At 39.8% G+C, this 23,025-nt stretch overlaps 1 protein-coding gene across 3 annotated transcripts in view; it reads left to right on the plus strand.

Annotated features, from left to right (window-relative positions):
* Positions 1–23,025, plus strand: part of PRKG2 (protein kinase cGMP-dependent 2) — a 106,038-nt gene that overhangs the window by 41,678 nt on the left and 41,335 nt on the right. The window contains exons 6-13 of one of the 3 annotated variants that reach the window (XM_002717087.6): positions 393–456; positions 8,614–8,691; positions 10,286–10,380; positions 13,541–13,609; positions 16,078–16,176; positions 17,502–17,655; positions 19,797–19,933; positions 21,918–22,007. In XM_002717087.6, coding sequence (XP_002717133.1) covers positions 393–456; positions 8,614–8,691; positions 10,286–10,380; positions 13,541–13,609; positions 16,078–16,176; positions 17,502–17,655; positions 19,797–19,933; positions 21,918–22,007 — 786 coding nt within the window. Of the gene's footprint in view, positions 1–392; positions 457–8,613; positions 8,692–10,285; positions 10,381–13,540; positions 13,610–16,077; positions 16,177–17,501; positions 17,656–19,796; positions 19,934–21,917; positions 22,008–23,025 lie in introns of those variants that run through there. The other 2 variants (XM_089302633.1, XM_017347475.4) reach the window with 2 other exon arrangements.

Genomic DNA, 23,025 nt, shown 5'->3' on the forward strand with positions numbered 1-23,025 from the left:
TTTGCTTAATTCAAAGATTTGGATGAAATTTGATCCTCACCCAAGCCAACAGAAAAGATACAGAGATGGGGAGAGGAACACACTTCCAGGTGTGATTCACTTTGAAAACCAACGACAAATGTACAATTTTCCCCCAATAGAGACACAAAGTGGTCTTCTTTCCTTTATGACATGTTACTATTTTCATTTATTTACCTGTTTTAAATGTCTGTGATTATATATATAATTTTTAGTATATGAAATTTAGCTACACAAGTGTTTCCTGTTATTTGAAAGATTAATGTACATTATATTTTAAGATGAATATAGAAATTTCAGAATCTACATACAATCTATGTATATATTTATACAGGGAGATAATTTTAAAAAAAGGTTTCTTTTTAATTTTGAAGTGTATCCTTGCTGAAGAACTTACCTGAAGATAAATTAACCAAGATCATCGACTGCTTGGAAGTGGTAAGAGATTGTAAAATAAAAAATAAAATTCATTAGAAGATTCTAGAATCTAGTATTATTAGCAATGTAAATGAATAAAAAGGAAAAGATAGTAGATCATCAGTCTGCAGAAATCAGGAGCCTTTTTCATTGTGGCAAAACATAGGCCAACTTATGTTGATTAAGGGGCTGGGAAAGGTGTACACTCTATTGAAATGTATTAAAATGGATTTTATTTGCATGTGTAAAGTGAAATTTGATTTACATATTTTAATCTTTTAGCATATTTTATAAAAGTAATTTGTCTTACTTGAGGCGTTTGGTTTTCTGCAATTAACATCACAATCCCATACAGAGTTTCATAGCATAAAGGAGTCAATGAGGCAGAGTTGGGAAATGTAGCAGAGAAAGGGGTGTGTTGGTGACACGCTTCGCTTCTGAATTGGACTGTGAAGTGCTCTGTACGTGAACTCTCTAGGCCGTGAAAATGCTTCCTAAGAAACCTGTACTTAAGAAGCACTGTACCTATTTTAACATCTAGGGGAAAACAGGATATTGAAATGTGTTCAAAAACTCATTTTAGGCATCACCCAGATGGTTGGTTTGGTTGGTTCAAGTCCAAGACTAGGCAAGTTCTATGAATAATGCTCTTATGACATGTACCTTGGATTCTAGTGATACACATTTTATGAAAACCTCTTCAGATTTCAGAGATTAAAATTCAAAGCAAATAGCCTTTCTAACGTTTTGGAGACTCAATTTCCTTGAATCCAAAATGGCTTTCATGGAATTTAAAGGAGGTTGGGAATAGTAAAGGAATCACATGGAGATTTTAAGCTTTTATAAAGCTGTTCTCAAGCCGGCGCCGCGGCTCACTAGGCTAATCCTCCGCCTAGCGGCGCCGGCACACCAGGTTCTAGTCCCGGTTGGGGCGCCGGATTCTGTCCCGGTTGCCCCTCTTCCAGGCCAGCCCTCTGCTGTGGCCAGGGAGTGCAGTGGAGGATGGCCCAGGTGCTTGGGCCCTGCACCCCATGGGAGACCAGGAAAAGCACCTGGCTCCTGGCTCCTGCCATCGGATCAGCGCGGTGCGCCGGCCGCAGCGCGCCGGCCGCGGCGGCCATTGGAGGGTGAACCAACGGCAAAGGAAAACCTTTCTCTCTGTCTCTCTCTCTCTCTCACTGTCCACTCTGCCTGTCAAAATAAAAAAAAAAAAAAAAAAAAAAAAAAAAAAATAAAGCTGTTCTCAGTGGGAGGGGGAAAAAACCCTCCGAGACTGACTGTTGACAGATTCATACCTCTGTCAATCACAACATACAATGTAAACTAATATCTGTTGAGAAGGGAGCGGGGGCCATTTTATCCTTAAGTGTAAGTGACACCAGTGATGTTTCCATTTACAATTCATGGAACCCATCCAGCAGTTTATCAAGGACAGACCATGATGACACAGTGCCCGGCCCTGTGTCCCCAGGGGGTTCGGATATGAAGTCATTTTCAAGAAGTCTGTTTACCCTGCATCTCTTGGGACTTTTCTCAGTGTAACATAACCCAGTCACAGATGTTGCAAATTAATAATTCATCCTAATTTCTGAGGGCATTTTTTTAAAGTTAGTGAAGCCCTATATTTTTTGTTAACCGAGGAAATCTGTTTTTAATATAATACTAATAGAGTAGATTCACCAGAGGGGAATTCCATGCTGACAGAAAATATGAAAATTTAGCATCATTAAAAATAAATGGTAAATTAGACATATTTATAGCAACTACAGGCAATAGCTACAGAATACATAGATGGGGCCTCAGATCCCGCATTAATTAACACACAATTTGAGTTTGAAAAGTCTCATCTTTTCAAACACCCTGGCAAAGTTTTAGGCTATCTCAGTATTTGCAGACAGCACAGTTAATAAAGGGCTCTTTATTCATACCTAGCAAACAAATGTGTCTCTGTAATGTGTGCAAATTCTCAAACGTGAAAGTGATTAGCAAGGGAGTAATGGATCTATTTAGCTCTAAGAAAACACACGACTTAGCAGCATAGCTTGGACTAATGACCCATCAACAGGGTCCTGACAACACCAGTCCCTAAGGCACCAGAGCTATGACAGCGCCCCCGCTGAGTTCCAGGGCTGGCTGTCCCACACACTGGCTTCATAATCTGTGGGAAAAACAGACTGGATCTGTCATACTGCTTAGAGGTGGATTTGGGAGCTTTCTTGGAGTGTGAGGAGGGGGTGGGAGTTGAAGGGGGTGCAGAGTTTCCCATCACAAAGCATTCGGCCCTGATGTGTTTCTGAAGACTTAGACTGGGGACTTCCTACACCACATGGCCATGGCCGTGTGGAGCTCCAGTGGTAGAATTTGCTTTAGCTTAAATCATGAGAACGTTGACTTCTAGAGGCAGCTGTTGACTTTAAGCCTATTCTTGCATTCTGATGAGAAAGTGAGTGTGGGAATAATACCAACATTCTCACCGTGTGCTTTCAGAGTTAACTAATGGGGGCCTGTGTTGTGGCCTAGGGATTACGCCACCTGCTGTGATCCTGGCATTCCATATGGGCACAGGTTCCCATTCCAACTGTTCCACTCTTCATCCAGCTCCTGGATGAAGCTCCTGGCTCCTGGATTCATCCTGGTCCAGCCTAGGCCATTGAGGCCATTTGGGGACTGAACCAGTGGATGGAAGCTCTCTTTCTCTCTCTCTTGTGTGTGTGTGTGTGTGTGTGTGTGTGTCTTTCCCTCTGTAACTCTGACTTTCAAATAATAAATACATCTTAAGAAAAAGACATAACAGATCCAGTTGTGCAGGACAGAAGATGGGGCGAAAGGAGTTTATGTTCCCACACACCCCACACATGGTGATGCATACAGGAAACACGGGATTTGATGGTGCTGTCCTGTGTTGCAAGCGTGTGATTAACCGTGGCATTCCCTGACTCTCACAGGATTCTGGAACTGGACCCAGTGGTGCCCTTTCACAAAGCCACGGGTGCAGTGGGGTGGAAAGTCCTCACCCTTACTCAGACCCAGCTATGTTGGTGGCCAAGCACCACCCCACACAGATTGAACCAGAAACCCCATTAAGGGCCCCCAAATTCAGATCTTAGCATGATAATGATGGGATGCTTCAGCTCCTAAAGCTTAAGAAGCACTAGTTTAGTTATGAAAAGGATGCATCTGTTTTTGCTGCAGTCTGGCTCTTAACTCAGGAATGTTCCATTTTTAATCATTCTTTTAAAGTTTAATTTCTTTTTCTAATTACTTCTTCTTACTAATGGCTGCATAAGACAAAGAAGTTGTGTCATTTTAATGATGACATCCAGAGCCCTAAGAAAGTCGAGATAATTGTGAATTTTGACAGTTTATGATCCAGTGAATGATAGGTGGGACAGCTGGTGTTGTAGAAAGTTTACCAACCCAAGTCTGGAGAATAAGGTGTGGTTCTACCTCCATCACCACCTGCTGTCAGTTAATTGTGGTGGACATTGGAGTTTCCCCAACCACAAAATATAGGTAGTCTGCCACCTCATTGGTATTTAAATTGGTAGAATTCTATAGAGTTGGTACATCCAAAAGGGGAGTAAGCAATTTTGATTTTCCTTTTGTAGGATATGGTTCCTTGAACAAAACCAACCAGGTACTAAATCATGCCTGAGTTGTTGACAGCATTCATCTGATCCAGATGTGTTGCTTGAAAATTTCTAAGACGTTTTAAGTATGGTACCTGGAGAACACCCCCCCACACACACACACACATACACACACACACACACACACACCTGGTAACAACCCAAAAAAACTATAAAATTTTTAAACAAACGTGAGTACATAGGCACATGGGACATGGAAGGGTGTGTGTGTTGGTGTATTGTGCATTAGTTGTATATCATCCATACTTTCTAATGGCAGGTCTGGTCACACACTGAAGACTAAGGAAATCGCAGGCTTGCTCCTTTGTGTTTCCCTCCATCACCTTGGAATCTCCTTTGGTTTTTATAGGCTCCTTACAGGTGCACAGGGTCCGGCATTTCCCAGGTTATCACTGAATTCTTATTTGCCCCTCTTGCCATTTACCAAATAAACCCTCTTAAATCTTCTAGATATCTTCTTTTCTTTCTACTTTTTAAATATTTATTTATTTGAGAGACAGGGTGACAGACAGCCAGAGAAAGAGAAAGACAGAGTTACAGACAGAACTCTCATTTGTTGTTTCACTCCTCACATGTTTACCATGGCTGGTCTGGGTCAGGCTGAGACTGGGAGCTGAGCAGTCAATCCAAGCCTCCCATGTGGTTGGCAAGGACCCAAGTAATAGAGCCATCACCTGCTGCCTCTCAGGTTCCACATCAGAAGGAAGCTAGAAGTGGGAGCAGAGGTCAAATGTCTGCTCCTAAACATCTTCTTTGAAAACATCTTTCTCAGACTGTAGATGACAACTCATTACTAGGTCACAAAACTGATTTAGAGAAACATTTTCAAAAAATCTAAGTAGGAAGCATTATTTTGGAAAATATGCTTTCATTTTCTAGAAATATCTGTATGTGTGCATGTTCTTGTATGTGTTTTGGGTATAAATGTCATATGTATTTCTTACTGTAGTTCAAAGTGAAAAAATGCATGAGAATCATCACTCTACAAGTTAGGGTCTATGGCTTCTTGCTTCTCTCAGAGACCCCTTTGCAATGTAGCCACAGGACAATAACCACACTGTTTGTATTTCTCTTTTTGGTCTCGCTGACCACCCTGACTCAATTGGCTGCCCTCCCCAGTTGACAAACACTGGGTAGTCTAGCATCACAGCCAGGACTCACCACTATATATTTTTGGTCTGACCTATTTCCACAGTCTTTTCTGATCTATGAAGTTACTGTCAACACACTGGGAGGTATTATTTATCTTCCTTCCATGGTTTGGGGTGACAAAGAATCATCCCTGGGAAAAATACCACTAGGAAGGCTGTCCCTAAGAAATAACAAAGCTCTTTCTCAGTGTCCTCTTTCAGGATTTCTCCCCTTGAATGAATCTCATGGACAGGAATTAGGGGCCACAACTCTGTACACAGAGAACAGCCTCGCAGCGCTGGAGCAATTCTCCATATTCCTCTGTTGCTTGTGAATGCTAGGGACTGAGACCAGGGTGGGAACAGGAAGGAGCTGGGGGCAGATTCCCTGAGGCAGGAACATCTAACGTGACCCCAGCAGTTTTAGCAAAGATGTAATGAGGACACCTAGACCGTAGTTTTGTGGCTACTCCTTAAGGATCATAATCATGTCTGCAATGAAATCAAACTTGTATATTGTGAAGATTTTTAATAAAATGGGAAAGAATGAAGAGTTGGGGTAATCAAATCTTGATGCAAAAAAACTCAAAATATTATTGTTTGAATAAAGTAGAAGTTTGCTCCCACTGACCTAACAGTCCAGGAAAGATGATCCTGATTGGCGCCACACAGACACTCAGGAAGCCAAGCTGATGGCTTTTTTGCCCTTTCAGCATGGTTTTCCAGATCGCTCTGGTCCATGTCACTCCAATTTGGAAAAATATGTGAAGATATGTTTGCAAAAGTGTTCATGGGCCTGGCCTGGCACACGTCAGTTCTGGTCAGATTCTTTAGATAGGTGTTAATCACATGGTTGCCACTGGGAGACCGTAGAATGTGATCTACCTGGATAGCTGTATGACCCGTGGAAGGCTTGCATGACCAGCTTGTAGCCTCTGATACAGGAGCTCACGCTTAGCACATGCCTAGTACATACCAACAGCACCACTGGGTACTTTAGCTACACTCTCTTATCTGCTCCTCAAACAATATGAGGTGTGGTAGGCAATGCAACCTTAATTATATGCAACAGAAAACTGAGGTCTAGAAGATACAACAGCTAAGCAAATCTTTATCATTCTGTCCTTAATATGGCAATCATTAATCTTTTACTGTGCTAGAGATGCCCTTGGTGCCTTGGAAGACACTGTCTTTGATTGGCTTGTCGTGGTAGGGACAATTGTCCTTACAAGGTTCCAGATCCTAATTCTTATATTGTGTGACTATGTTGTTGTGTGGTACAGGGAACTCTGCAGAGGTGCTGAGGGTTTGGGACATTAAAATAGGAGATTATCTTGGATTGGTGAGGTGGGCTGAACGTAATTACAACAAGCCCTTAGAAGCAGAGAATTTTCATTGGTTGGAGTCAGAGCAGTGGAGCAGAAGTAGAAAGCAGGGAAACTCTGAGGGTAAGAATTTTTAAAAAAAAATTTTTTTTTTTTTTTTTGACAGGCAGAGTGAACAGTGAGAGAGAGAGACAGAGAGAAAGGTCTTCCTTTGCCGTTGGTTCACCCTCCAATGGCTGCCGCGGCCGGCGCACCGCGCTGATCCGATGGCAGGAGCCAGGAGCCAGGTGCTTTTCCTGGTCTCCCATGGGGTGCAGGGCCCAAGCACCTGGGCCATCCTCCACTGCACTCCCTGGCCACAGCAGAGAGCTGGCCTGGAAGAGGGGCAACCGGGACAGAATCCGGCGCCCCAACCGGGACTAGAACCTGGTGTGCCGGCGCCGCTAGGCGGAGGATTAGCCTAGTGAGCGAGGGTAAGAATTTGAAATGCCATTGCTGGCCCTAAGATGCAAGCAGCCCAGGGCAGGCACTGACAGAGGCCACCAGGAAAAGAGGTTCAGCCTTACTGAAAGGCAGTGAACAGATGAGGACTTGATCCCACAACTGAATCTTGCCAGCAACTTCTATGGTCTAGAAAGTAGACTTGCCCCAAACCTCCAGAAACACAGCCCTACTGCTGCCTTGAGTTCCGTCTTCAAACACCGTAGTAGGGAAACCTGGTTGAGTCATGGTGTGCCTGGACTTTCTGACCCACAGAAACTGAGAGATAATAAAAGGGTGGTGTTCCAAGCCACTAGTTTTATGGTTATTTGTTCCAGCAGCAATAGAAAAACCAATGCATTTCTCTAAGTCTTTGAGGGCAAATGTCCTTATTTTAATTTTATAGATTCATGGAAGTAAAATTCAATACAGAACTGGGATTTGAATCTAGCTCTGTTTGACTGCAAAGTACTTTTTACTCCCAAGATTTTATACATTCTTCCATGAGATGTTAAAATGTCTTACACATGTAGTGCTTTGCAAATAAAAGGTATAGTTATTAGACAAAGTAATATTTATTCTATAAGTTTAAGAAGTCTTTGAGATTAAATATCCATGAAAATATCAGAAAACAACAGACATAATAGTTTAGTTTGGCATTTATTTTGCACCCCAAAAGAAAAATAAAAGCTGTTATGTTATTAATTATGCCTCTAAGAATATTAAACAGTCCATTTTTGTTTGTGTAAATAATTAAGAGATCCATTTTAGTTCCATGACTTTGAGACAAGATCAAATTAAGGCAAAGTAGAGACAGACAGTTTAATCCATCTTGGTTTTCTAAGATAGTGAATTGCTCTTTTGGTCTGACAGGTGGATAAATTGCTTTCTGCTGCCCAGGGATTAGCTAATCACACAAAAATATAAGAAAGAAATGTTTATTAATACATACAAAGGCATGATAATTTGAAATTTCATGAGAATAAACCTACACTTAGAAGAATTGGTATGCAAATAATTCTAATGTAGCCCTTTTATAACAAGTCTTTGGAATTGACACATATGACCAAGCTATTTAGTGTGTGCATAGAATCTTCCTAGTTGTAGATCTTCAAGGAATGAGAATTTAAGACCAATATTCTTTTTTTTTTTGAGACCAATATTCTTAACAACACCTAGGGATGGATGGTATTTGTATTTTATTTTATAATTGTTTGTCTTTTCTAACTCTAGAGGCAACTTTCAGACTATTGCTAATTGCAAAACAGTTTATAGCTGGATGATTTAGGTGCAGGTCACCTGCATTTTAGTGATTAGCTTGCTGCCATTTCACTTCATGTCTTAGGTCCCCGTTCCTGAAATTGAATGTTTCCAGGGAAAAAAACATAAGTGTAAATAATAAAGCAAAAGCCTCCTTGCCTTTCCACAGTTTATGACTGCAATATAAGAAAAACTCACAGTTAAAACAAACAGAAAATGAAAGAAACATGTGTGGAACACTCATTTCACAGACACAGGTGTCCTGTTGCCTTTATGCCCTCAGTTGGGTGTCTCCACTTGATCTAACCTTTACTTTCTATCTTGTCCCAACAGGAATACTACGACAAAGGAGATTACATCATTAGAGAGGGTGAGGAGGGAAGTACCTTTTTCATTTTGGCAAAAGGAAAGGTAAATATTAATCAAACCTGACTTATAATAAATTGGGAAAGTTTGTTATTTTTTATAAATGAAATAATATTCTGTATTGTAGCATAAGACTTCCTCTGTACTGAACAAGTAAGGGAGCATGTACTAAAAGTCCTGTAGGATTCTGTCTGAATCTTGAGTTTGGGGGACAAGCCACAGATTGTGAGGGGTTCCGTCTAAGCCAGTGACTTCACTGTGAAGTTCCATTGACTTAGTGAAGTCAGGTCCCTTGACTTTCTTTGTACCTAGCTTCTTTGTGTATAACATAGCTAGATTTATTCTAAGATTCCTACTTGTTATGTGTATGTGATCCTCCATTGGCTCAAGATCCTAAGAACATTTTCCCATCCAATATTTGTGACAAGCAGCAGATGGAAGAGAATGAACTCAGCCATGGAGGCCAGCGATGGTCAGGCATCAAGTTTTGAATCCAGTATGGCCCACAACTTCCAATTCATGCACAAGAGCTTAAGTTGATTAAGATGCCCAAACTTTACAGTGTAGGTAATAGGTAATAAGTAGATCTTTTTAACTAAATGTTCAGTGGACAATATGTTGCCATGTGTTTCTGTGTTGACCATTAGCAGTGTTCCTCAGATGTAAAAGCACTTGTGAAATATTGAAGGAAAGAGGCAAATTCCTAAGCACAGGCGTCTGTACACTGTTGGATTTTTAGTGTGTTCCTTCTTCCCTGGAAGGGGTTATCATCGGAGAGCCAGGCACTGCCCTTTGTAAACTGGCTTCTGGTTGAACTTTAAACGGGGCCCCCAGGGGAAGGAAACACAGGAACAGAATAGCTTCGAATCTCTGAAGTCTTCAACACTCAGAATCACTTCTTACCATTTTCCCCCAAACTGGATCTCATGCTCAGAATTCTAGCTAATTAGAATTAAAAGTCCAGCTAATGAACAAGTTGCATTCATTATTATTATTATGTTTTAAGTGTTAATTCCCCATGGCATATATGAATGCCAATCAGAGTTTCCAACCAGCGTGAAGCAACCTGTTACCATGGTGAATTGAAATATTCTAACCACTAGGAAGGAATATCTAGGTTCTTGGACCATGGATTCCCATGAAGGTTGTGACCCCTCTTCTAATCCACACTTTGCATTTGGATTTATTGGATACATAGGAGTCACCCAATCTTCATACACCAGATTTAGAACTCGATACTCAGCCTTATTCTGATTCATTTGTCAACTCAATTAGGATTTTGAAACAGCAAAAGGTTCCACAGAACTATTGTTATTTTCACCAAAAACCTATGGAAAACAATTGCTTTCTATAAATTTCTTAATGTATAAAATAAGTTTGAGAGGTAGGGTTTGAATGGATGGTCTTCCTTTTAGAATCATTGGATTATGGTAAGCCATGAGATTTCTCACAACAATTAAAATGAGCTGAGTGCCATAGCTTGATATAACTACTGCAAAATCAAAGCGAAGCCTTGTCTTTTACATTAGTCATCTAATTTATCTAAACCTGGAAGGTTTGGTTGACTAAATAGGTGTTCAGATTCTCCTTTTTCATCTCTCTTTCTCTCTCTTTCTCTCTCCCTCTCACCATCATTTAGGTAAAAGTTACACAGAGTACAGAGGGCCATGATCAGCCACAGCTGATTAAAACGCTGCAGAAAGGAGAATACTTTGGAGAGAAAGCTCTTATCAGGTGAGCTCATGAATTTCTATGGCATACTTAAGTAAAATGCTTTGACTATTTTCCATGTGAAGTCACTCATTTAGAGTTGTCAAACTGAGTTGCCAAAGTGATGGCAGCAAATATCCAGGATTAAATAAAAATTGCAAATTCATTTCTTTTTTTAAAGATTTATTTATGTACTTGAGGGGCAGAGTTACAGACAGAGGGAGAGGCCTTTTTTGTTTTTTTTTAAAGATTTACTTATTTTTTTTGAAAGGCAGAGTTACAGAGAAGCAGAGAGAGAGGGAGGTCTTCTATCCACTATTGGTTCACTTCCTAGATGGCTGCAATGGTGGAGCTGCGCCCATCTAAAGCCAAGAGCCAGGAGCCTCTTCTGGGTCTCCCACATGGGTGCAGGGACCCAAGAATTTGGACTATTATAGTAGAGAGCTGGATTGGAAGTGGAGCAGCCGGGACTAGAACTGGTGCCCATATGGAATGCTGGCACTGCAGGTGGCGGCTTTACCTGCTACTCCACAGCAACGGCCCTGCAAATTCATTTCTTAAGACAGTGTCATGCTGGAAATAAGTGTACTAATTTTGTATGGGAAATAATGGGAAAGTCTGAAGTTTGTTAGTGAAAATTAAACTAGTGTTCTATAAGAATTTTTAGTTGTAAAAAATCAGTGAGAAAGGTTGAAAATGCAAAAATTGTCCTTTTCCCTTAAGAATAAATTTTTGTATTTTGAAAGTATGAAACATTTCCCTGTTTAAAAAAGTTCCCTTGAAAATAGATATAAAATAATTACTTTACATGTTTTCAGTGAGTTTAAATCATAAAATTTAACATTTTCTTAAGAATTTTTATCAGTTTATTTTGCAAGTCTTAGAAGCAACTAAATAGAATCTATTTGAAATTTCTACCTAAACCTTCAGTCTTTTGAGGTATGAGTTTATTTACTGTTGATCCCATTCATGAAAGAAATCTTTTTAAGTGCTAATCAAATGGTCCAGAGGACACTTTGTATACTTCCTGGAACTCATAAAACCTCAACTCTGAAAAAATACATTTCCTAAATATAAATACTTTTATAAAATATCAAGTTAAGCTTTGGAATAACATGCTGTTTTGGAGCTAAGTATGTTTTTTAATGAATAGTTGAAATTATTTAAGAAATCACTTAAATGGTATGTTATGACTACATGGCTTTTATTTCAAATTTGTGCTCATAGAAAAGGAATTTTTTCTATGAAGCATCAGTTCTGGTGATTTGTATGTCAAGTTTATTAAGTACAAAACAAAGAAAAAAATTCAGAAATTTCCAAAGACAAGTTTGATTATTTAAAAGTTAGGAAACTTTTATTTTTTAAATGAAACTCAAACATCAAAACTTAATAATTAGTAAATTAAGTTATAACTTAATTAATTAAAAAGTGAAATTGGAAAGTAAGCTGAATTTTCATGTTCTAGTGGATGATGAAGTTTTTTAAATAATAAGGAAATTTCTATTATTTTATTCATTTTTATAGAACATGAGCAGCTCATTCATGCAATATAATACTGACATTCATTATCCAAGACTTCAGTGCGTTTGTTCTTAACATAAGAAGTTATTTTTCTCAGATTCTAAGCAAAGCAACTAAAACTTAGAATTGCACAGAACTTTATTTTTAAAAAATATTTAAATATGTATTTGTTTGAAAGACAGAGAGAGTGAAGGGGTGGGGAGGGAGTGGAGAGACAGAGAAATCTTCCATCTGCTTGTTCACTCTGCAAATGGACACAACAGCCAGGTCTGGGCGAAGCCAAATCCCGGATCCAGGAACTCCGTCCTGATGTTCCACATGGGTGATAGGAACCTAGTATTTCACCATCATCTATTGCCTCCCTGATGCATTAGCAGGGAGCTGGATCGGAAGTGTAGCAGCCACACTTGAGCCAACACTTCAGTATGAGTGTCTATGCTTGACCTATCTACCTCTATCTCCACCATCTGTCTCTATCTCTGTTTCTATCTCCATCATCTCCATCACCTCCATCTCCAACTCCATCATCATCTCTATCTCTTTTCACACATAAATTTAGAACAGACTATCCTGCTCTTGATGGAAACATCCATGAATCTTATGTAGTTTCAGTAGCATCTTCTCGCAAAGAGCCTGTAAACTCGGTAGGGTCTGTGCATTGTATCAGGAGCACTCTCGATGTCTGCTGGGTGGTTAGGGCACTTCCCTAGGATGGTCATGATGTGCTGCCAAATGTTCTCTGTCCCGATGCTAATGAACAACGAAGGAACAATGGTTTTCTTGATGCCATTCTTGGTGATGGTTCCTAGAGCAGTCCCAAAGGGTCCTGCTCCAGGATGTGGTTGTTATTCTTTGGTCACCCTAAATGAATCTCAGAGCACTGGGTACCACTTTGAGGTGCCTTTCTCCAGTGAGTGCATAACTAATAGAGAGAGGAAACCAATATATGTAAAGGTCTCCAGAAGAATACTTTACCTGACATGTGGCCCGTTGTTATTCTTAGGTAATTAAATCTACCATCATTGGATAATATAATTTATTGTATCTAAGATGTCAGTTCTAAGTTGTGCATTCCATTATATATCCCTGAGAAGAAAGACAATGCAGTTAATTACACAGTTACTCATTAATTCTAAGGTACATTGTGATTTCAGAGATGTTAATGGATGATATAACCTTTATGCTGCGAAATGAGAAAGTCTATCCGTATTTATTTAATACACTGGGTGATATGCTACTGGGTTTTACTCTTGGGTTTATCGTATTTTAATTATCTGTTTTCCCAACCAACTTCTCTAATCAGCTGATTCAGTTTTGCCTCTTTGCTGATTGCTGATTCTCTGTTGGATCAGGGGAGAGCTGTTTCATTGTTGCAGTCACAAGCTCAGAGCAAAATTCCACACAGAGCTGGTGTGCTTGCTTCTTTCTCTGCATTCTCAGATTCTTCGTTTCCATCTCCCTCACTGGAGAAACCTTTCAAGTGCCCCTTTTTTGGGGGGGGAAAGGGCTTGGGTACAAATTAGCATGTTATAATAAAGTATAATCTTATGAAGGTGTAAATAAATGATGGCTTTTTCCCCCAACAAATTAGTAGATTCCCTAATAAAAATGGATGCTTAATTTCTAAATGTAATGAAAATTGACTTTCCTTTTCTGTCTGCAGTGATGATGTCCGATCAGCTAACATTATTGCTGAAGAAAATGATGTCGCCTGTCTGGTTATTGACCGAGAGTGAGTATCCTGATGCTGGAGAAGGCAGGCTGCTGCCACTTTTGAAGCCTTGTTCTGCTGCTGCTCTAGGGTGCTGATCTGTTTTCTTATTCATCACCACTTGGAAATGCTGGCCAAACCTCAGCTGAGAGTACATTCTATTAAAATTCATGGCAGTGTACTGGATCTTTTGATCAGAATCTGTCTGTGACAGTGGCAGATGCTGGCAGGCTAAATATTTTGTGTTCAAAGTTTGTACATAAATATCAGCCATAGACTGATTTGAATTCTGCTTCTTCTAGAGAAATAATCTTACTAAAGATCTTACAGATTTTTTATGCCACACAGTGGACAGTTTCATAATTTAATTTCTAAAAGATGGCCAGCAGTTAAAAAGTTTGGAGCAAAAGCTCTCTCTGAAAAAGTATAGAGTATTCATTAGCTGTATGTGATTCCAGAGAAGTATTAATTTAGCATTTGCAGTAATTTGTAAGTGCCAATATCGATATTAAGAAATTATAGTCAATATTAATTTCTGAAGGTATTGGATTATTTTTCAGAACAGGTGTCATATAGTATCTTTCACTTAATACAAATCCTATTTGAATCAGGCTCTTTGGATTTCATACTGATCAGTGAAATGTTTGTTGGTTATCTACTGGGTACAATAAGGGAAATTCTAACATATCAAAGCTATATTAGTATAGTCAAAGAAATAGGGAATACTCTCTTTCTCTGTCTTTGTCTCTCTGTCTCTGTCTGTCTCTCTATAACTCTACCTTTCAAATAAATAAACAAATATATTACTTTAGAAAGAGTGGAAATAGGCTTAAATTATGAGTGTGTTCAGATATAAGGGATGTTTGAAAATCAACTGTCAAGCAGAAATTATGTTGGTGTAATGCTATCCCAGTAATACTTGTTTTTGTAGAGTTCCTTAAAAAACATTTACATGTGGAGCCTGCATTGTGGCGGAACAGGCAAAGCTGCTGTCTGCAGTGCTGGCATACTATATGGGTGCCAGTTCCCATTCTAGCTGCTCCACTTCCCGTCCAACTCATCTAACGTGCCTGGGAAAGCAGCGGAGATGGTCCAAGTGCTTAGGCCCCTGTACTAATGTGGGAGACCTGGAAGAAGCTCCTGGCTTCTGGCTTTGGCCTGGCCTATCCCTAATGGTTAGTGGCCATTTGGGGAGTGAATCAGTGGATGGAAGACCTCTATATCTTCCCCTCTGTATGTAACTCTGCCTTTCAAATAAATCTTTTAAAAAATTTACATGCCCTGAATAGCATTAGCTATGTGATAAAATCTTATAAATTGCTCCAAAATGCTAGCACTGAAGATACATAAGAAAAAAAAACAACTCCTTTACTCTGTGATCAGATATGTTTATGTGATATCTCATGTATTTATAATTCATGAAAAGGAACTGATGATTTTACATACTTTACAAATTACTTGGAAGTTTATAATTTTAAAATGTTAATCTATTTGTGTATATCAGAAAGTCTATAGCATATGTAGTACTACACTGGACATAATGAGACATTACAATGTTATGTGATTTTTCTTATGGGTGAGAGAATTTGAGTTTGCTATTAATAGGTTGACTTACATCCAAGTTTCTTGATACAGTTTGGCTACCCCATCACAGTTAGTATTGGCACCTCATTTCATTCTGAAAAGTATCCCAATTTGGATGATAAATCATATGGTCTTCCTAGCAGTGTCTTATAGAGTGTAGAAAGAGCCTGTGATGATGTTCCCAGAGCACTGTGTATAGCTTATCATATCATTATTCACACTCTGCTTTTTAAAAACACATCTGTCTTCTCAATGTTCTGTAAGCTTCATGAATGCGGAAACAAGTAACTTGCTCACTGCAGCTGCACTGCCAGCATCTGACATAGTCTTGGGCATATGGGATGCTCACCAGATGGTAGCGAATAAAGGGCACCATCTTTGCAAGAAATGTAGTGAGTGAACGCCTATGGCTTTTTATTTCCTCCTTCCTAATTCAGGATTTGAATACAGGCTTAGAGGGAATACAGTGAAAGGAGAGTTAAGGTTAGAACTATACTTCTCATTTTTAAAATGTAAAACATGTGCAAAACTCATTATGGCAAGAGCTCGAAGCAAATGGAAGGTGTGATTTGTGACATCTCCATCGTTGATTGTGTGGGGCAAATCTGAAGGGAAAAATGATTGGCAAACCAAAAATGCAAGGCAGAAAATGATGAGAAATGCTTTTTCTTCTCATTGGTTGCCTCCTTTGATTTGTAAACACAAAGGATCAATGATACAGTTTCCAATATCAATTCTACATATCATGGTAACTTTAATATTCTTTAAGTTATTGAAAACCAACTACCAAAGTCATGCATATCCATATAGTTAGTCTCTCATAAGCTTAAGACAAATGTCACATTTTCTTGGTGATTATCAACACAGGGATTTTATTTTGTTCTATTTTGTACTGTTTTATTCAGAACGTTCAATCAAACTGTTGGCACGTTCGAAGATCTCCAGAAATACCTTGAAGGGTATGTGGCAAACCTGAACCGTGATGATGAAAAAAGACATGCAAAGTAAGTGCAGGGACATTTTCCTAAACTGGATGTGATCTCTGGTTGCTGATGAAGGGGGGAGGGGACTTCGGGGTATGATTCCCCAGGTGGTAATTTTTACTCTGCCTTCATTAGAAAATGCTGGGAGTGTTTTTCATTGTTCTTCTGCAAAGATACCACTTACCAGTAGAATGGGGGTCATTTAAGTCTAGGAAGGGTCTTCTGTAAGTTGGAGGAGTATGTGTATTTAAAAAATTATGCATGGATTTCAATTTTTTTAGCATCAAAATAAACTTATTTTAGAATGCCATTCCCCTTGAACTTTTGGAAGTGTTTTTGTAAAATAAGTTGGCTTTTTTATTTTAGGTGTTGAGTAAGGTTGGAAATTTCCTGACTGGGGACTCTTGGAAAGAGATTTTTTTTTACGTTGTCTAGTAACCTAGCTCAAAGGGACATTAATACCTGATTACAGGCAAGGTGCAGGATTACAGTCAGAATTTTTCAAAATATGAGGGAGCTATTGTCTAGGGATGTGTGTGCGGAGGGGGAGAGTTAAATTGGAGTATAAATGTAGCAATAGTAATGAAAATATTTTAGTTTAATAGAAAACTCTACTCATTGGAAATTATTCTCCGAAAACTTATTTAAGAGTGGATACTGAAATATTATGTTAAGCAGATCATGTTACTGAAGCTGTATGATAAAAAAACTTCTGGAAAACTGAAGTTTCAATTAAAGTAGAGTATTTAATCAGTACATAAATAGGTTTTTTCAAGGAATATATTTGCAAATTTTATGCCAAAAGCTTTTGACAGTAATAATTTGTGAATTTAAGACTCAGAGCAGCAAGCCTTAATTAGAAGAATAATATGGGTATTTCCAAACAACAATATTTAGATATAAAGGAAGAGATGTACTGTTCATGTTTTGTAAACCAATTTATTCTGGGTGAGCCATGCAAACTTCAAGATCTGATAAAAATAGCAAAACATGACCGACATTCCTAGGGTGACACATTCCTGTATGGCCAGCAATGGAAATGCCTTTCTGGATTTCATTACCATTAATGATTTCATTGAGACATATTTTAAACACTACAAAAATTCACCCATTTTACGTCTTTATTGATTCAATTTGATTTCCACGTATTGCTTAGGGTGTGTGTCGTTTGTGTGTCTCATTGGTTTTCTCTCCAGATGTGCCTGAATCGGATCCTATCAAAGTTGAGGTAGTTATTTATGGCAACTACAGGCAGAAATAAGCCTGTTGTAAGCCTAGGATCTATGTGTGGCATGACTGCTGCCTGACTACAGGGGCGTGTGTAAAGTTTCCCTTCTCTCCTCCAGGAGGTCCATGTCTAGCTGGAAGCTGTCCAAAGCGCTCTCTCTGGAGATGATTCAGCTGAAGGAGAAGGTGGCCCGATTTTCCTCATCATCCCCATTCCAGAACCTTGAGATTATCGCAACACTGGGCGTTGGTGGGTTCGGAAGAGTTGAGCTTGTAAGGGGTTTACGTTTCAAGCATCTGAGAGAAGCCTTTTTGACCGTTGTTGTTTTATATTCCAGCTTATCTTGGAGGAAAATGTGAATTGTTATTGCTCTCTTAAACATTGCTTTCAGCTGAAATCGAGAAAGTAAATTTTTCACTCTGTATATTGTATGGTAGCAGGTCTGTGCTAGTAAGTAGCGGGTAATAATTAGCTGTGATTTCAAGCTCCTTTCATTGCATCCTTTTTAATTTTCTCCTGATGGTAATTATCAGAGAATGTATCAAATAGGCCTTCCCAAGTGTTCTAACACATAAAAAGTGTATTTTCAACAGCAAAATGTGTTTATATAAACGCTCATGACATATTCATTGCCTGTCAGCAAAGAAAAGGAGAGTGTGCCCTGCAGAAATTTACAGTTATCCTTGAAGCAGCTCCACGCTCATGCCTGTATTAGGCTTTCATTTTCCTCTTTTGGGAGGTTGCTCAAATTTTCTATCAGAAATAAAGAAAAGAAGATGAAAACCAGCCCTCTGTGGTGTTGAGCTTGGTCTGGTTTCCTTTCTGTTTGCCACCTCACTGCCCGTCTGGGCTTGATTATCAATCTCCAAGGAGCAGCAGAAGGGCTGCTATCTGATTGAGTGTTCTGAGGATGCTGCAGAGTGCAGATCTGTGAGCTTACTGGGTACGGATGGCTCAGAACCCTTAGCAATTGCCCGGTCCTTCTTTGCATATCAAATTGCTAATGGTTCACTGGACATCACCAACCTCAAGAATTCTGCTGACACCTCCATCTGCTCAATGGCCCCGGGCACAAGTAGATTGGAAATGCTGCAGGAGACTCTGGCCTGGGCACCTCAACCCCAGTGCACATTTCTTCTTTGACAGGAGTATGGGATGTTCTTTACAAAGGCAAAGGACAGTTGTAATGTCTTAGGCCATAGGGAGAGATAAAGGTAGTATCCATTAGCAGTGATGTTTCTCACCAAAACCCATGGCTAAGGATTGAACTAACAATACTGAGATCTGTTTTCCTCGATGTTAATAATTGAAGCAATAGTTGCACGATTGATTGACAGTCATACGCAGCAGTAATGGCAAATGTGCTAACGCATGAGGTACCACTCAGCTCTGCACCATCAAGTTACTTGTTTAGTATGATCTATCTATGGAGCTTTACATCTGTCAGAAAAACACCTACTGCAAAATCTTCCTTTTCTTTGTTGGGAAAATCCGGATTGTGCATTTAGAGCAGCACTCTCCAACAGAACTTTCTGGGTTGATGGAAATGTGTTTGTGCTGTTTAATAGCATAACCAGTGGGTGGATGTGGCTGGTGCCACTTAGGAACTGGATTTTTAATTAATTGAAATTTAAATAACTTCATGAATGAATGGTCACCTTATTCAGTAGTGCACATGTAGAAGTAGATTTTAGTTTGCTTTGCTTGCAAAATCAAAGAAACAGATATTAACAGCTTTTTAAAGCAAAGGTCAGTTTTTCATGTTATACAAAATAGAAAATTAAATCTCTAAATATTAAATCTTTCAATAAATTTTTTCTTATTTTCAGTACACACATTTTTTTTTTCTTGACAGGCAGAGTGGACAGTGAGAGAGAGAGACAGAGAGAAAGGTCTTCCTTTGCCGTTGGTTCACCCTCCAATGGCCACCGCGGCCGGCGTGCTGCAGCCGGCGCACCGCGCTGATCCGATGGCAGGAGCCAGGTGCTTCTCCTGGTCTCCCATGGGGTGCAGAGCCCAAGCACCTGGGCCATCCTCCACTGCACTCCCGGGCCACAGCAGAGAGCTGGCCTGGAAGAGGGGCAACCGGGACAGGATCCGGTGCCCTGACTGGGACTAGAACCCGGTGTGCCGGCACCGCAAGGCGGAGGATTAGCCTGGTGAGCCGCAGCGTCGGCCCCAGTACACACATTTTAAAACCAAATATATGACTTATTTTGGAAATTATGATGGAAGATAGTATTGTACACCTAAATGGAATTCAGTTCTAGAAGGATAAGAGTTTGAACTTTATCTATACTATTTAATGCAAAACAATGTTAACTGCTTTAGATATATACTTCATGTTTTTGATGTATACTTCAAATCTTTCCCAGAAATTTAATTTTAAAGACTCCTTCCATTCCTTACCTAGGTTAAAGTGAAAAATGAGAATGTTGCGTTTGCAATGAAGTGTATAAGGAAGAAGCACATAGTGGACACTAAGCAACAGGAGCATGTCTACTCAGAAAAGAGGATCTTGGAAGAGTTGTGTTCTCCATTCATTGTGAAGTAAGTGAGCAATTGGCCTGCCCAGACTTAAGATTGATTTTTAGGGTCTTTTGAATATTTTCATGCGAGATAATAGACTGGAGAGGACAAGAGGGAGGCTGCACTCTGATTCTTCCGTTGAAGTCACAGCAACAGTTGGAAATTTGAGATCTGGAGTGAGAGCTTTGCAGCTGATTTTCTTCTTGAGTAGGCTTCGTGTGTGTGTGTGTGTGTGTCTACTAGACCTATTGCAGAATTTAGGAATAAGGAAGCAAGAATTCTATGATACCCATTGGAGAGTGTGCTCATGTTGAGTTTTTGCAGGAAGTGACCTGTAGCCTTACGGAGAGGAAATACCCTGACCCTAGAAGTGCCTAAGCACCAAGAGAACCACCTCTTATTAGTTGTTCTTTTTTCTGTAGCTACCGTTAAAATGTGGAGGGGAAAAAATGTTATTCTAGGCCCCAGCTCTCTTCACTTAGGCATTCATGGCTTAGTGGGGTAAGGCAGTTTTTGTTTTCATATGTCTTAATGCCCCAGAGTGCAGTTTTAGCGATTTCTAGGTCATGTAAAGTGTCCCTATAATGAATAGAATTTATGCTTTTTGATCAAATGCCTTGAGAGAAACTTACTGCCTCTCCAAATTCCCAGACCCGTGTTTTTTCCAAGATTAAAATAAAAGTCTGAACCAAGGCAATGCTGGCAATAGAGAGTCATCCAATTATCTTTATATTAACTATGTTCTCAGGATGCCCTTTTTGAATTAATATTTCATTAACAGTCTATGATGAGCAGCTTCAGGGCATGGATTTGGTTGTGTTCATTTTCTCATTTCTAGCTCTTTACAAAGTATCTGGCATATAACAGGGCAATAATAATGTTAGGAATTAAATGCTAATGACAACATGTATTAAGAAATTAACATATATCAGCCACCTATATTTATATCTCTATATTTAATAAAATGTATCGTTAATAATATATGATCGATCCATAACCAAATGAATATATATGTCCAAGCAATACATTTGAGGTTGCATAGTTAATAAATGTCCTATCTGATAGTGGAGCTGGGGCAGCTTGGTTGCCAAGCTCACTCTGAACCACTTTGCTAGACTGCTGCTTTTACTCCTACGTGATGTAGCTGCTCTGTTGTCTGCTTTGGCTTGAGCATGGGCCTAAGGAAAAAAGGGGCTCCTTTGATTATTACTACCCAGAAACTGCTTTCCCCCAGTGTTGATTATGGTACCCTGCCTACGTCCCACTCCAAGACTGAGGACACCATCTCCCCAGCTCCTGAGAGTGTCGCTAGCTGGGAACTCTAGTTTACCTCCTCTGTGGGCATCATTCTTAGATGCCCAAGGTCATACTTTCTCTCCAGGGACATCTTGTGTCCAAGAAGAGCAGAGCCCCTTAAAGTTGGGGCTTTTGTTGAAACTAGACCATAACTCTACTCTCCTTCCACCTGGATTTGTTTCCTTTCCTCCCATGGTACTCCCCTGTGCACAGCCCACTCAGTGTATAGCTTACCAGTGTCACTGTCAGAGTCTTCTTCCAGTGGGGTCCAACATCAGTTGAATATCTAGGGTACACCAGACTTGGGCATGAATCACCGTTACACAAAGTGGTTTTCACAGTGACATGTACCAAGGTGTCTGGCTTTCTGGAGGAAGGATTTGATAGCTGAGACAGTGACCTGCTCTCTGAAGACGGTGGCCTTGGATCTTGGCCTTGATAAATGAATAGAAACTTTGACATTGAATCTGGGATTAAGAAATTCAGTCTGTGGGTAGAGGAAGGGCTGTCTGAGAGATCCAAATGAGCAAAAGCAAGGCCATAGGGAAGATCAAAGAGAATTTGGCAAGATGCCCAATGTAGCTATAAGATGTCTGTATGAAGAGGAAGTTCATTGTTCAAAATGTTATTGATGATAGTCTTAAGCAAGTTTAAAGAGGTTTGTAAGCTAGATTTCTAATAATATCCATGTTTCTATCTGTCTTCACAGACTGTATCGAACTTTCAAGGATAACAAGTACGTCTACATGCTTCTGGAGGCATGCTTAGGTGGCGAGCTGTGGAGCATATTAAGGGACAGGTAATGACAAAGTCATAAGCCAGAGCTTTTTGCCTGTCACATCTGGTGTAACGAAGGCTATGTTGATGATCATTTAAAGAGGCCTGAAGGGAATTGTTAGGGAATGATTATAGGCATATGTTATCACTTCATAAAACAAAATAATACTGTTTTCTCAGCTAATGTGACAATGGTGTCATCTGCACAAAGGTAATCATTGTCATCTAATTTTAGGTGTTAAAAAATCCCATGTGTAGTGAGGCCATGAACTATCCAAGGTTACCTGGCCCTTAGGAGGTTGAGTTAGTGTTTAAAGTCAGATGTTTCTGATTCCAGAGCTTCGTCTTTAGCAGGGTGATAAAGAGAGCGTGGGTGGGGAGTGGTTACACCCTTACTGCAAGGCAGAGGGAATTGTCTGCAAATTGTCAGTTTCAACAACAACAAAATAAAACAGTGTTTTCTATGTAATGAAAACCACACAGATGTTTATTGAGTACCCCTAACCCCCCCCCCCGCCCCCGGCCGAGTGAAAGATACCATAGCAGGCAGTGGGGTTGGGAGGTGGGGGCCAGGTTCTAAATGAGATAATGTAAACTCTTATTTCTAACAAGTTTATAGAGTTTATTTGGGGAAACCAAGTGTGTACCTTAAAAGCATTTCATTGTTCAATGTGAAACTAAATGATGACTAAGAAGTTGGCACTCTGTAGTTAGATACCAGATAAATGTTGTAGAGAGTGAGCTCTGAAGAGAAGAGACAAAGAAAAAATCATAGAAGAAGGATTGCAATTAAGTTCTGAAGGCGACAGAAATTCAGAAAAGTAGACAGGCAAGGACACTGCTTTAAATCAAGCAAAGCAGGGAATTTAGGATGTTTTTAGGTGTCTTTATGAACTAGGGACAGAGGAATTTGAGTAGAAGACAAGAACAATTGAGGAGGAAATAGGAAAGTAGCTTGGCACTAGACTGTGGGAGCTTAATGCCAGGCCAAACGTGTAGACCATTGTACCTCGGCCAGTGGTTCCCTCACGCTGGCCGCA

Source organism: Oryctolagus cuniculus, chromosome 8 (genome assembly GCF_051225735.1).
Source record: "Oryctolagus cuniculus isolate XC-2025 breed Fujian yellow rabbit chromosome 8, ASM5122573v1, whole genome shotgun sequence".
In the NCBI taxonomy this organism is placed as follows: Eukaryota; Metazoa; Chordata; class Mammalia; order Lagomorpha; family Leporidae; genus Oryctolagus; species Oryctolagus cuniculus.